General features: G+C 39.4%; 1 protein-coding gene across 1 annotated transcript in view; it reads left to right on the forward strand.

Annotated features, from left to right (window-relative positions):
* The first annotated feature begins 4,363 nt into the window (after positions 1-4,363).
* The window catches only part of LOC112652904 (A disintegrin and metallopeptidase domain 3-like), a 108,915-nt gene continuing 97,829 nt past the window's right edge, over positions 4,364-15,449 (forward strand). Inside the window, exons 1-2 of the mRNA XM_025436584.3 lie at positions 4,364-4,543; positions 5,086-5,168. Coding sequence (XP_025292369.1) covers positions 4,486-4,543; positions 5,086-5,168 — 141 coding nt within the window. The 5' untranslated portion in view covers positions 4,364-4,485. The remainder of the gene's footprint in view (positions 4,544-5,085; positions 5,169-15,449) is intronic.

The raw sequence follows: 15,449 nt of genomic DNA on the forward strand, positions 1-15,449 counted from the left end.
AGAACATGAGACACTTAACTCTGGGAAACGAACAAGGGAGAGTGGAATGTGAGGTGGGCAGGGGGTTGGGGTGACTGGGTGACAGGCACTGAGGGGGGCACTTGACAGGATGAGCAATGGGTGATATGCTATATGTTGGCAAATTGAACTCCAATTAAAAAATTAAAGATTAATAAAAAATAAAAATTAAAAAATGTATGATATTTGATAGTGGTTCAGATTCTTTACTTGTGGTTATACAGTTGCCCCAGCATTGCTTGTTGAAAAGACAATGTTTTCCCCCATTGAATTGTCTTTGCACCTTTATTAATAATCAATGGAAAGTAAAAGTAAGAATTCATTTTGTACTCTTCATTTCAATGCCATCAATCTATATTTTTCTTCATATACCAGTAACACACTGTCTTGATTACTGTGACTTTTTTGTAGTGAAATGTACTGTAGTACATTTTTGAGTGGGAAAATGCCTATACTCCCATGTATGAGATTGGAGATATTCTGGGTCCACATTTTCTATTAGCTTAGGTCTGTCATAATAAAATCCCATAGTGTGGGTGGCTAAAATAACATAAATTAATTTTCCCACAATTTTGGAGACTGGAAGTCCTTCTGAGGCTTCTTTCTTTGGCTTGCAGGTGGATGGCTGCCTTCCTACTGTGTCCTTACATGATCTTTTCTCTGTGCTCAAAGGTTGCAGGTGTTTCTTTTTGTGTCCAAATTTCCTCTTTTATAAAAACATTAGTCATATTGGGTTAGGCCTACCACATAGCCCTTTAATTTAATCACCCATTTAAAGCCTCTATATTCAAATACAGTCTCATTCTGAGGTATTGGGAGTCAGGTCTTCAACATATATTCTTTCATTTCTGATTTTACTTGAGTCTTCTCACTTCTTTAGTCTAGCTAAAAGTTTGGCAATTTTATCTTTTAAAATCACAAACTTTGAATTTTTTTGATCTTTTCTAATATCTTTCTAGTCTCTACTTCTTTTATTTCTGCTCTTATCTTTGTTATTTCATTTCTTCTGCTAAGGGTATAAATTTAGATTTTTTGAGATCTTATTGATATGAACTTCCATCTGAGAACTGCTTTTGTTGCATCTTATAAATTTTAGTATGTCATGCTTTCACTTTAATTTGTCTCAATATAGTTTTTGATTTTGATTTCTTCTTTGACCCATTGGTTGTTCAGGAATACGTCACTTAATTTTCACCATTTTCCCCCTATTATTGATTTCTATTTTCATATCATTGTGGTTGGAAAAGATACTTGGTATGATTTTAATCTTCATACATTTCCTATGGCTTATTTTGTGACCTAATATATCCTGTATAATATTCCACATGTGCTCATGAAGAATGTTTTCTGCTGAGGTTGGATAGAACATTCAGTATATGTCCCTTGCTCTTTGTAGGTTACATTCTAATTAGGAAAATATTACTATTGTTATTATATTCTATGTCCCACAGTAGACAATGCCTCTTAACATTTGAACTACTAATTTTATCACCCTAAGTCTTACATCTTTTGCATAATGTTTCTCCCTTCTTTTTCAGAAAATATTAGGTTATTCACTTAACGTTTTAATCACATCTCTTTAACAGTGTGATTTCATTTTATTTTTTACTTTTATATTTTATTTTCTAATCACTCCTTATCCACCTTCATCCTTGCTATGTTTCTTCCCTCCTAACTGGATCTTTCCAGTCCTGCTAAAAGTATAGACTAACCCCTTCTGCAACATTTCCTCTCCTTTTCCTTCCTAACTTTCTACATGATGGCTTCTGTCCCTGCTGTGCTACCAGCTTCTTGCAAGGTATTTTTTTTGCTAACAGAAAAATGCACCACTCAGATCCCCCTTGAAGAAAGGATTTGCTACCCAAGGGAGGAATGTGACTAGCCTATAGCCTCAAACTCTTAGTTGCTATAAAGTCTGTCTCAGCTTTTGAGCCAACAACAGGACCTTTTGGGAGTGTATTGATTTAATTACTGAGCAAGCTACCTGTACAAAGGGCTAAACTTCACCTCCTTTAATGAACAATCTTTGTTTTGGAGTCCGTGGCTCTGGAGCCACCTTTCTGGACTGGCAGTAACTCTGTGAGGTCTTTATTATGGTGCGAGGTAACTTTCTCAAATCTGCTTCCTCCTTTCTTTCAGAGCTGTTATTCTTTGAAAGATCTTTTGCTCTGTAACTCTTCCTCAGCATCCGATTCCTGAAGAATATGAGGACATTCATTACTTACTCATTACCACTCAAACAATAATCACCTCAGTTCTCATTCTGCTTGATCTCTAAGTAGCATTTGAAGTTTTTAAAATTCTACTTTGAAATTCTATTTGTAATCACCATAATATCTTCTTTTTTCGCTCTCTCTCTCTGTAATAAATATTTAAAGAAAAATCATTGTCTGGCAAACAAGTCCTTGCAAAATGGAAATTACGCAAGCCATCAACTTGCATAGTAAGCCAAAAAATAAAAGTTCTGTCCAAGTTACTCCCTTCTCATGTGTGAATGTCATACTGATGGGGAGAAAAGTTTACGTTTAACATTTTACTAGCCACAGATTTTCTTAGGAAAATATTTTTTTTCCATTTGCTGAATTTATTTAAAGAAATCAATTTAGAAATATCATAGAATGAAACGAGACTTCTGACATGTAAACACACTGCTGTATTCCTGAAACAGATGTTAACACCTGATAAAAGTTAATCCTCGGCAGGAAAGCCGGTCTTCAGCAGTTACTAAAACCATTTTGCTTCTTCAGCTTTCCTGGTGTAACAATGCAATACTATCAAACCACAATCAGATATAATAAAGGACAAGATTGGATGGACAGGTCAGTACCATTGGTTACAGCTGTTAAACAGTTTCATTCTTGGCGCCACGTAAAAACAAGCCAATCACATCAAATAAATCATGGCTTTTAATTGATTTTATTTTTTACATAAAAAGTTCAGTAAAAATTGGATAAAGTAAAGTGATTTTAAGCAGTAAATCAATCTTATCAACATAGCACAAGGCTGGCCAAAACCACAAGGCAGCCTGCTTTGGAATATTTACATGATAACAAATTAAACCTTGCAGGAGAACTTAAAACGGTCCTTACAAAGTCTTTTCTGTGATCTAGCACGTAGAGGCTAAAAGCAAAACGAAAAACAAAACCAGGAAAAAACAAATTATTTTCAATATATTCACATATACATTAAAATATAATACAGATTGTCAGGGTGAAGGGTTATGGGTGGGGATGCGTATGGGTCTGTGCGCTGACAGCACCGCCAAGGAGACCCAGGTTTGGGAGTGGGGCTAGCCTGGCCAGGATCTTAGCGGGGTCCTTCCCTAAGCCCTCGCCTCTGACGGGCTTCCAACCACACCCCAACAGCTCCTGACCAGGGATCGCCTGTTGCAGATGGAGCTCAATTTCGTGGCTTTCAGTTGAAATCTGCAGGTCTGAAATCCCCAGGGCGATGTGTCACCAGTAGCACAGCCCTGACAGAGGGGGAGGGAAGGGGGCAGCAGGCCCACGGGGTTTCTTCTCCCGAGTCGGTCCTACCTGCTCATCTGTCCTCCCACCCTGGCCCCACAAGTCACTCTAATTCAGTGTCCTCTTTGGGTTTGTACACAGCCCCAAACTTCTTCTTAATATACTCCTTGGAAGCCATGCTATACACATGGGATAAATAAATAATGGGAAGATAAAGTTGTTATTACATGATTATTTCATAGATGTGATTTGTTTTTGCCCTGATATTTAAACTGCAATTCTATATTGAAGGATTAAAACACATACATGCATCCATGTCATAATTAGCGTTTTATTTAGTTTCCTTAACAAATGAGCTTTCTAAGAAAGTTATCGACCATAGAACTAATTGGTTCAGATACGTTTTTTTACACTCTTTATCTGTGTGCACCTGTATTTGTTTTGATCCGAGACTTCTAGAAATCTGGCAGTAGATATGCTTAAAACAGACACCTGTCTGCTAATAAACATATTGTGAATTTCCATTTTCTATTTTCTTTCACTACAGTAATTCAGCCATTGCGCCAGAAAACTACGACGTGGACTATTAACACCGCCAAGCACTTCACCGGCAAACGGCCCGTCTCCAGGGTAGAAAATGCACTTCGTGACCCTCACGTCACCCCCGAACGAGTCTCCGATGTCCCCGCCTTGCAAAATAAAGCGCAAGCCCACGAGGGCAGCAGGACCCGCGGGTGTGCGCTTCCCACGCGCAGCGGGCGGGGCAGGGGGCGGGGCGGGGGGACTGCGGCTGCGCGCGGGTCCGCGGAGGGGGCGGAGGGGGCGGGGTGGGCGGAGCAGCCGCGCCCCCGCCCCGCCCCGCCCCGCCCCGCCCCGCCCCGCCCCGCCCCGCCCCGCGGCCCGCGCCGACGCTTCCCACCGGCCGGAGGGCAGGGCCCCGCGCGCGGCCGCCGTTCCGCAGCCAACAGCCGTCACCGTGGCCAGGCCGGCGGGCCCCGCGATGCTGTCTCTCCTGCTGATGCTCTCAGGTCTGGGCCGGCTGACCTCCGCGGGCCATCGTGAGTGACGGACCCTGCTCCGCGGAGGGCCACCGGCCGCAGAGCCTCTGGGCTCGGCGGGCCCCGGGACCTTGCTCCAGAGCCCCGGTCCGCTGGGGAGAGACCAGCGTCTTGTCAGAGCCCGCCTGGCGTCAGGGTCGTCCTGGGCCTGCTGCGGGGAGGGCTCGGAGCGAGGCTGGGACAGGTGCCCCTCCCTCGCCGGACCCTGCACCTGGAGGGGAGGGCGCGCACCTCTGGGGCCTGGGGCCTGGGGCCTGGGGCCTGGGGCGCAGCACTCCTTCACCTGCGGGCTGAGGTCGGCCAGTCCCGAAGTCTGGACCGGGGCAGGTCACGCTCCCCACTTCCTGGGAGCCTCTTCCCGGGATGTAAAAGTCTGATTTTGTGGTGGGTGCGTGCGTGCCTCTGTGTGTGTGTGTGTGTGTGTGTGTGTGTGTGTGTGTTGGGGCTTGGAGCTTCAGAGTGAGGTGGTGTGAGAGGAGAAGTGAAGAATCAGGATGCGGCCGGGCACTGGGGAATGCTCACACATGTTGTCCTTACTGTAGATCCTGAACCATCCCTTCTACAAATTACCGTGCCGCGGAAGATTGGGACAAGTACCAATGACGGTGAAGATTTCAAAACACATGTAATTAAGAAGTCACTTTTTTTTAATGAAAAAAAATTTGTTATCTGCAAATAGTGAAAGTTTTACTTCTTCCCTGCCAATTTGGATGCCTTTTATTTATTTTTGTTGTCTGCTGACTAGGACTTCTAGCACTATGTTAAATAACAGTGGTGAGAGTGGACATCCTTGCCTTGTTCCTGATTATATTGGAAAAGCTCTGTCTTTCCCCATTGAAGATGATAATTAACTGTAGGTTTTTTATATACGGCCTTTATTATGTTGGGGTATGTTCCCTCTAAAATTACTTTGTAGGGTTTTTGCCGTGAATGGATTTTTACTTTGTCAAATGCTTTTTCTGCATCTATTGAGAGGATCGTATGGTTCTTATCTAATCTTTTGTTAAAGTGGTGTATCACATTGATTTGTGAATATTGAACCATGCTTGTAGGCCAGGAGTAAATTCACCACCATTGATCCTGGTGAATGATTTCCTTAATGTATTGTTGAATTTAGTTTGCTAGTATGTTATTGAGAATTTTTACATCTGTGTTAATCAGAGATATTGGTCTATAATTCTCTTTATTATTGGAATCTTCATCTGGTTTTGGTAACTCCTTAAATGTTGGGTAGCGTTTGCCTGGGAAGCCATCTCATCCTGGACTTTTATTTGTTCAGAGATTTTGATTACTGATTCATTTTCTTTGCTGGTAATTGCTCTGTTCAAGTTTTCTATTTCTTCCTGTTTCAGTTTTGGTAGTTTATGTGTCTTGGAATATATCCATTTTCTTCCGTGTTGTCCAGTTTGTTGGGATATAGTTTTTCATAATATTCTCTTATATTTGTTTGTATTTCTGTAGCATGGGTTGTTATTTTTTACTCCCTCATTTGTAATTTTATTTATTTAGTTGCTTTCTCTTTTCTCTTTGATAGGCCTAGCTAGAGGCTTATCAATTTTATTTTTCAAACAACCAGATCCTGGTTTCATTGACCTATTGTTTTTTTGTTTGTTTGTTTTTGTTTTTGTCTTGTTTTGTTTCTGTCTCATTTATTTCTCCTAATCCTCTTTCATTTCTTGTGATGCTTTCAGGTTTCACTAATTGTCCTTTAGGTGTAAGGATAGGTTGTTTGAGATTTTCTTTGCTTCCCAGGGAAGATCTTTATTGCTATATACCTCCCTCTTAGGACTGCTTTTGGTGCATCTTAAAGGTTTTTAAAGGTTTGGACTATTGTGTTTTCATTTTCATTTGTTTCCATGTGTTTGTTTTATTTAAATTCAATTTAGTCAATGCATAGTGTATTAGTAGTTTCCGGGGTAGAATTCAGGGTTTCATAAGTTGCAGTGCTCATTCCATCAAGTGTCTTTTTTATTGCCCATCACCCAGTTACCCCATCCTCCCACCCACCTCCCTAGCAGCCCTCATGTTTCCTAGAGTCCAGCATTTCTTATGGTTTGCTTCCCTCTCTATTTTCATCTTATTTTTCCTTCACTTCTCCTAAGTTCATCTTTTTTGTTTTTTAAAATACACATATGAGTGAAATAAATGGTATTTGTCTTTATCTGGCTAATTTATTTTGCTTAATACTTAATATCTGTATAATAACCTCTACTTCCATCCACATTGTTGCAACTGACAAGATTTCAGTCATTTTGATGACTAATATTCCATTGTATATATACACCACATCTCTTTTCTTTCTTGTTTTTTTTCCTAAAGATTTTATTTATTTATTCATAAGAGACACAGAGAGAGAGGCAGAGACATAGAAGAGGGAGAAGCAGGCTCTGTGCAGGGACCCTGATGCAGGACTCGATCCAGGGACTCCAGGATCAGAACCTGAGCCAAAGTCAGACACTTAACCGCTGAGCCACCCAGGCGTCCCTCTTTTCTTTTCTTTCTTTCTTAAATTCAAATCACTAACATAGTGTATTACTAGTTTCAGAAGTAGAGATCAGTGACTCATCACTTGCATAAAACACCCAGTGCTCATTACATCACTTGCCCTCCTGAATGTTCATCATCCAGTTAACCGATTCCTCCACCCTCATCCCCTCCAGCAACCCTCAATTTGTTACCTAGAGTTAAGAGTCTCTTATGGTTTGTCTCCCTCTCTGATACCATGTTTTATTCTTTCCTCTCTTCCTCTATGATACCGTGTTTTGTTTCTTAAATTCCACATATGAGTGAGATCATATGATAATTGTCTTTCTCTGATTGACTTATTTCATTTAGCCTTATATCCTCTAGTTCCAGCCATGTCATTTCAAATGTCAGGATTTCTTTTCTTTTCTCTTTTTTCTTGTCTTTCTTTTCTTTTCTTTTCTTTCTTTTCTTTTTTTTCTTTCTTTCTTTTCTTTTTTCTTTTCTCCTTTCCTTTCCTTTCCTTTCTTTTTTCTTTCTTTCTTTCCTTCCTTCCTTCCTTCCTTCCTTCCTTCCTTCCTTCCTTCCTTCCTTCCTTCCTTCTTTCTCTTTTTCTTTCTTTCATTCATGGCTGAGTAGTGGTCCATTGTGTGTATGTGTGTATGTATGTATATATACATATCTTCCTTATCTATTAATTTGTCAATGGACATCTGGTCTCTTTCCATAGTTTGGCTATTGTGGACATCACTGCTATAAATATTGGGGTGCAGGTGCCCCTTTGATCACTACATTTGTATCTTTGGGGTAAATACCCAGTAGTGCAATTGCTGGCTTATAGAGTCAGCAATGCTGGGTGCAAATGCTGGGTCATTTCCTTCTATTTTTAACTTCTTGAGAAACCTCCATACTATTTTCCAGAGTAGCTTCACCAGCTTGCATTCTTTTTTTTTTTTTTTAAGATTTTATTTATTTATTCATGAGAGACAGAGAGAGAGAGAGAGAGAGAGAGAGAAAGGAGAGAGAGAGAGAGAGAGAGAGAGAGGTGCAGAGATACAGGCAGAGGGAGAAGCAGGCTCCATGCGCGGAGCCCGATGTGGGACTTGACCCCAGGGCCCCAGGATCACGCCCTGAGCCGAAGGCAGGTGCTGAACCACTGAGCCACCCAGGGATGCCCCAGCCAGCCAGCTTGCATTCTTACCAACAGAGGAAGGGAGTTCCCCTTTCTCTGCATCCTCACCAACATATGTACTTTCCTGACTTGTTAATTTTAGCCATTCTGACTGGTGTGAGGTGGCATCTCACTATGGTTTTGTTTTCACTGATGCCAAGTGATGTGGAGCATTTTTTTCTTGTGTCTGTTGGCCATTTGAATGTCTTCTTTGAAGAAATGTCTGTTCATATCTTCTGCTCATTTCTTGACTGGATTATTCTTTGGGTGTTGAGTTTGATAAATTCTTTATAGATTTTGGATACTAGGCCTTTCTCAGATATGTTATTTGGCAAGTATCTCCTCCTATTGTGTTGATTGCCTTTGGTTTCCTTTACTGTGCAAAAGTTTTTTATCTTGATAAAGTCCCAATAGTTCATTGTTGCTTTTGTTTTCTGTGCCTTTGAAGACATGTCTAGCAAGAAGTTGCTGTGGCTGAGGTCACAGAAGTGCTGCCTCTGTTCTCTAGGATTTAGGTCTTTCATCCATTTTTAGTCTGTTGTGTCCAGTTTCATCCTTCTGCATGTGGCTGTCCAGTTTTCCCAACACCATTTCTTGAAGAAAGAGGCAGTTTTCCCTTGTATATTCTTTCCTGCTTTGTCAAAGATTAGTTGACCATTGAAATTGAGAGTCCATTTCTGGTTTCACTATTGTGTTCCATTGATCTATATGTCTGCTTTTGTGCCAGTAGCAAACTGCCTTGATGATTACAGCTTTGTAATATAGTTTGAAGTCTAGCATTGAAGTCTAGCATTGTAATGCCACCAGCCTTGGTCTTTTTTAACATTCCTCTGGCTGTTCATGATCTTTTCTGGTTCCATACAAATTTTAGGACTATTTATTCCATGTCTGTGAAAAATGTTGATGGTATTTTGATAGGGATTGAATTGAATGTATTTATTGCTGTGGGTAGCATAGACTTTTTTTTTTTTTCCCTGGAGATTCAACCCTTTATTTGTTTTTTTCTGTTTTTCTGGTCCAATCTTTTTAGCATAAACATATTAACAATATTTATTCTTCCAATCCATGGGCATGGAATGTTTTTCCATTTTTTTTTGTGTTTTCCTCGATTGTTTTCATAAATGTTCTGTAGTTTTTAGAGTTCAGTTCCTTTACTTCTTTGGTTAGGTTATTCCTAGTATGTTATGGTTTTTGGTGCAGTTGTAAACAGGATCAATTTATTAATTTCTTGGGCAGTCCGGGTAGCTCAGCGGTTCAGCACCACCTTCGGTCCAAGGCATGATCCTGGAATCCCGGGATTGGGTCCCATGTCAGGCTCCCTGCATGGAGCCTGCTTCTCCCTCTGCATATGTCTCTGCCCCCCCCGCCCCAACTCTCATGAGTAAATGAATAAAATCTTTAAAAAATTTTAATTTCTCTTTCTTTAGTCTTATTGTTAGTGCATAGAAATATAAATGATTTCTGTGCATTGATTTTGTATCCTCTCACTTTGCTGAATTGCTGTATGAGTTCAAGCAATTTTGGGGTGGAGTCTTTTGGGTTTTTCATATAGAGTATTATGTCATCTATGAAGGGTGAGTTAGACTACTTCTTTGCTGATTTGAATGCCCTTTTATTTATTTATTTTATTGTTCTAGCTGAGGCTAGGACTTCTAGTACTATGTTGAACAACAGTGGTGAGGGTGGTCATCCCTGTCATGTTCCTGACCTTAGGAGAAAAGATCTGTTTTTCTCCTTGAGAATTATATTCATTGTGGGCTTTTCATGTATGACTTTTATGATAATGAAGTATGTTCCCACTATCCCTACTCAGTGAAGAGCTTTAATCATGAAAGAGTAGTGTACTTTGTCAAATGCTTTCTCTGTATCAGTTGAGAGGATAATATGGTTCTTTTCCTTTCATTTATTAATGTGATGTATAATGCTGTATGATTTGTGAATATTGAACCCCCCTTGCATGCCAGGATGCAAGGTCATTGTGAATAATTCTTTTAATATACTTTTGGATCCTCTTGGCTAGTATATTGGTGAGTATTTTGACATCCATGTTCATTAGGGCTATTGGTCTGTAATTCTCCTTTTTGATGAGGTCTTTGTATGGTTTTTGGATCAAGGTAATGCTGGCCTCATGGAAAGGGTTTGGAAGTTTTCCTTCTATTCTGCTTTTTGAAATAGCTTCAGAAGCCTAGGTATTATTTCTTCCTTAAAGGTTTGGTAGAATTCCTCTAGGAAGCCACTTGGTCCTGGACTCTTGTTTATTGGGAGGTTTTTGATTACTGCTTCAATTTCCTTGCTGGTTATGGGTCTGTTCTGATTTTCTATTTCTTCTTTTTTTCAGTTTGGTAGTTTGTACATCTCTAAGAATGCACTCATTCCTTCCAGATTCCTTAATTTGTTGGCATATAATTGCTCATAATATGTTCTTGAAATTGTTTGAATTTCCTTGGTGTTGGTTGTGATTTCTTTTCTTTCATGCTTTTATTAATTTGTATCATTCCTATTTTGTTTTTGACACATCTGGCTAGGGGTGTCAAATTCTTTTGAAGAACCAACTTCTAATTTTGTTGATCTGTTCTATTCCTCTGGTTTCTATTTCATTGATTTCTGTTCTAATCTTTATTATTTTTCTTATCCTGTGTGTTTAGTCTTTACTTTCTGTTCTTTCTCTACCTCCTTTAGGTGTAAAGTTAGCTTGTGTATTTGAGATTTTTCTAATTTTTTGAGCAAGGCTTGTATTGCAATTTACTTCCCTCTTAGGTTTGTCTATGCTGTATCCCAAAGGTTTTGAACAGTTATGTTCTCATTTTCATTAGGTTCCATAATTTTTTTTAATTCTTTAATTTTCTGGTTTACCCTTTGCTTCTATAGTAGGATGATCTATAGCTTCTTTGTATTTGAGTTCTTTCCAAATTTCCTCTTGTGACTGAGTTCAAGTTTCAAAGCATTGTGGTCTGAAAACATGCAGGGAATAATCCCAATCTTTTGGTAGCAGTTGAGACTTGTGACCCAGTATGTGATCTCTTCTGGAGAAAGTTTCATGTGCACCCAAGAAGAATGTGTATTCTATTGCTTTAGGATGGAATATTCTGAATATATCTGTAAAGTCCATGTAGTCCAGTGTGTCATTCAAAGCCATTATTTTCTTATTGATCTTCTTCTTAAATGATCTGTCCATTGCTGTGAGTGGATGTTGAAGTCCCCTACTATTACTGTATTATTATCAATGTGTTTCTTTAATTTTGTTGTTAATTGTTTTAAATAACTGGCTGTTCCCAAGTTAGGAACATAAATATTTATAATCATTAGAGCTTCTTATGGATAGACCCTTTAATTATGACATAGTGTTCTTCGTCATGTGTTATTACAATTTTTGGTTTAAACTCTAATTTGTCTTATATAAGGATCACCACCCCAGCTTTCTTTTGAGGTCCATTAACACGATAAATGGAATTCCACTCCCTCACTTTTAGTCTGGAAGTGTTTAGGCCAGAAAGAGTCTCTTGTATCAATGGGTCTTGATTTTTTATCCAATCTGATACCTTGTGTCTTAACCCTATAGGTTGTCTTAACCCTCTTGTCTCAAGCTGCTTTCAGTATTTTCTCTTTATCTCTGAAATTTGCAAGGTTCACTATTATAATTCAGGGTGTTCATGAATTTTTATTAATTTTGGGAGGGGTCCTCTCTACCTCTTGGTCTTGAATGCTATTTCCCTCCCCTGATTAGGGAGATTCTCAGCTATGATTTGTTCAGATATACCTTCTGCTCTTCTCTCTCTTTTTTCTCCCTCAGAGAACCCAATAATTCTAATATATATAATTTTTTGTTTTATGGTATCACTGATGTCTTGAAGCCTCCTGTCATGGTCCATTGTTGTTTTACTCTTTTATTCAGCTTCCTTCCTTTGCATCAAGTTTCTTCTAAGTCAGTTACTCTATCTTCCACCTCATTACCCTAGCTGTTAGAGCATCGAATTTAGACTGCATCTCAGTTATAACATTTTTAATTTTGGCCTGATTAGATGTCATTTCTGTACTAAGAGATTCTCTAGTGTCATTTATGCTTTTACCAAGTCTAGCTAGTAACTTTATAATTGTTGTCCTGAATTCCAGCTCTGATATTTTACTTATATCCTTATTGGTTAGGTCTGTGGCAGAGAGGATTACCTCTAGTTTTTTTCTTCTGTTTTGAATTCCTCTTTATAGTCATTTTTCCCAGAGAAAAATAGATGAATGAATGAAAAAAATAAATGATATCAACCATGACCTATGCAAATACATACTAGACAAATCCAAAGAGGTCAGAAACCAAAAAAAGAAGAGAAAAAGAAAAAGAAAATGAAAAGAAAAGAAAAGGGAAAGAAAGAAAAGGAAAAAACCGGAGGGGGGTGGGTGGGGTGAGTAGAGAATATAATCTCACAGGGTGGACAAAACAGGGTGATCCATTTGGTCCTGAGTGTATTTTGGTCTCTGTGTTAGAAAACACTAAATCCTAAAATTGTGAAGAAAGCAAAACATTATATATATATATATTATAATTATATTATATATATAATATATATAATTGAATAGGTGAAAGGATACCAAAAATGAAGAATATATCTATAAAATGTAGGAATATATCTATAAAATGTAGATGTAAAAAATGGAAGTTAAAAAAAGACCTAAATCAGAGTTTGGAAAAACAAGAAACTAGTTGAAAAGGGGAAGAAAAATAGGAAATGGAAAATTTTAAACCAAAAGATAAATAAATCATGAGAAATAACCTTGAATTCTTTATAGCTTTTTCCCCTACCTCTGGAGCTTTCCAGTACTGTGAGATCCATAAAGTTTGCTATTCAACTGTTCTTCCAGTTGGTCTTCTGAGGGGAAGGGCCTACTGTGCTGATTCTCAGGTGTCTTTTGCTGGGTGGCGTTCACTGACCCTTGGCAGAGGGCCAGTCTCAGTATAAGCTATTTTGGGTTGCTTTGTGTGGCTTTTGTTCCTTGAAAGCTTTCTGCAACTCTTTAGAGGACCAAAACAAAAATAGCGATGACCTGATCTCCAGCCCCAGAGCTGAAAGGTTGAGGTTTTCTGTCTTCAGTAAACCCTCAGACATAAGCAATCTTCATTTTTATGTGTCTCAAACTCTGCTGACTCTTGTGGAGCGTGCCCACACTGATTCTCCCAGGGGAAGATGGAGGATCACCCTGTTACTGTCCTTTACAGGGTCTCCATACTGAGAGCTGCTGCCCAGTCCTGTGCACATCCTCTCTGTCCCTCCCAGGGAAAGACAGGGGGTCCCTACTTTCCTACCCTTTATAGGGTCCCCACAGGGAGAGCAGTTACCCAATTGGGCCTCAGCTTGAGGTGTATGGCAAACTGTGCTGACAGCCCACTCCTGAGCTTGCTGTGCTGATTGTAGCCAAATTCCCTGCTCTGATGCCTGGGAACTCGACAGGTTCAGGCATCCTCATTCTTTCTCCAGCTGTGGGGATCCTGAGATACACTGTCCCAACTAATATTCTGCCCCATTTCACCACCTGAGCACCTTTCAGGCAGGGATGTCTCTTACTGGAGTAGATTTCTAAGGGTTCCAATTTTGTACTCTGGGGCTATATCACTTTCCAGTAGCTGGCTTATGGAGGCTTCCTCCCATCGCTGTTTATCTTCTGATACATTGCTTAGGATTCACTTCTCCACACCTTGTACCTTGCTTCAAGTGATCACTTTTCTATTTGTAGAGTTCCAGCAATTCTCTTATTACATCTCAAGTTGAATTCATGGGTGTTCAGAATGATTTGACAGTTATCTATTTAAATTCAACAGCTCCAATTAAACGAGGTCCCCTACTCTTCCACCATTTTGCCCCTTCCCTTCTTGTGATTGATTTTTAATTTCATAGTTTTGTGCTTAGGGAAGGTGCATGATATGATTTCAGTCCTTTTGCATTTGTTGTGGCCTGATCTGTGAACTAATATGTGATCTATTCTGGAGAATGTGCCAAATGCACTTGAAAAGAATGTATATTCCTCTGTTTTAATGGGTTGTTTTGAATATATCTGTTCAATCCATCTTGTTGTGGGTCTTTTTTTTTTTTTTTGAAGATTTTACATATTTATTCATGAGGGACACAGAGAGAGGCACAGACACAGGCAGAGGGAGAAGCAGGCTGCATGCAGGGAGCCTGACGTGGGACTCGATCCTGGGTCTCCAGGATCATGCCCTGGGTTGAAGGTGGCGCTAAACCTCTGAGCCACCCAGGCTGCCCCAGTGGGTCTTTCAAAGTTGTTTCCTTGTTGATTTTCCACTTAGGTGATCTGCCCATTAATGTGAGTGTGGTATTAAAGTGTCCTACTATTATTGCATTATTATCAGTTAGTTCCTTAGGTTTGTTATTGTTTTATATATTTTTGTGTTTCCATGTTGGGGGCATAAATATTTACACTTGTTATAGCTCTTGTCAGATTGTATCCTTTATGATGATATGGTGCCATACTTGTCTCTTGCTACAGTCTCTATTTTATTTTATTTTATTTTTTATTTTTTATTTTTTTAATTTTTATTTATTTATGATAGTCACAGAGAGAGAGAGAGAGAGAGGCAGAGACACAGGCAGAGGGAGAAGCAGGCTCCATGCACCGGGAGCCTGACGTGGGATTCGATCCCGGGTCTCCAGGATCGCGCCCTGGGCCAAAGGCAGGCGCCAAACCGCTGCACCACCCAGGGATCCCCAGTCTCTATTTTAAAGTCTAACTTCTCTGATAAAAGTTTTGCTACTCTGGCTTTCTTTTGACATACATTTAGATAATAAATATTTTTCCATCTCCTTACTTTTCCTCTACAGTTGTCTTTAGGTCTAAAATTGAGTCTCTTGAATGTACCATTAGATGGATCTTGTTTTATTGTCCATTCTAATATCTGTGTCTTGATTGGAGAATTTAGTCCATTTACATTCAAAGTAATTATTGATAAATATGTATATATTGCCATTTTATTATTTTGTTTTGTTTCTGGTGATTTCTCTGATACTTTCTTGCCTTTATCATTTTTAGACTCTCCTTTGCACTCAAAAAATCCCTTTTAATATTTCTTGCAGGGCTGGTTTAATGATAATATATTCCTTTAGTGTTTGTTTGTCTGGGATACACTTTATCTCTCCTCTATTCTGAATGATAGCCTTGCTGATAGAGTATTCTTGGCTGCAAACTTTTCCCATTTGGCACTTTCAATTTGTCATACCACTACATTCTGTCTTGCCAAGTTTCTGTTGGGGAATCTCCAGCTAAACTTAT

The sequence above is a fragment of the Canis lupus genome, chromosome 16, assembly GCF_003254725.2.
Source record: "Canis lupus dingo isolate Sandy chromosome 16, ASM325472v2, whole genome shotgun sequence".
Taxonomy (NCBI): Eukaryota; Metazoa; Chordata; class Mammalia; order Carnivora; family Canidae; genus Canis; species Canis lupus.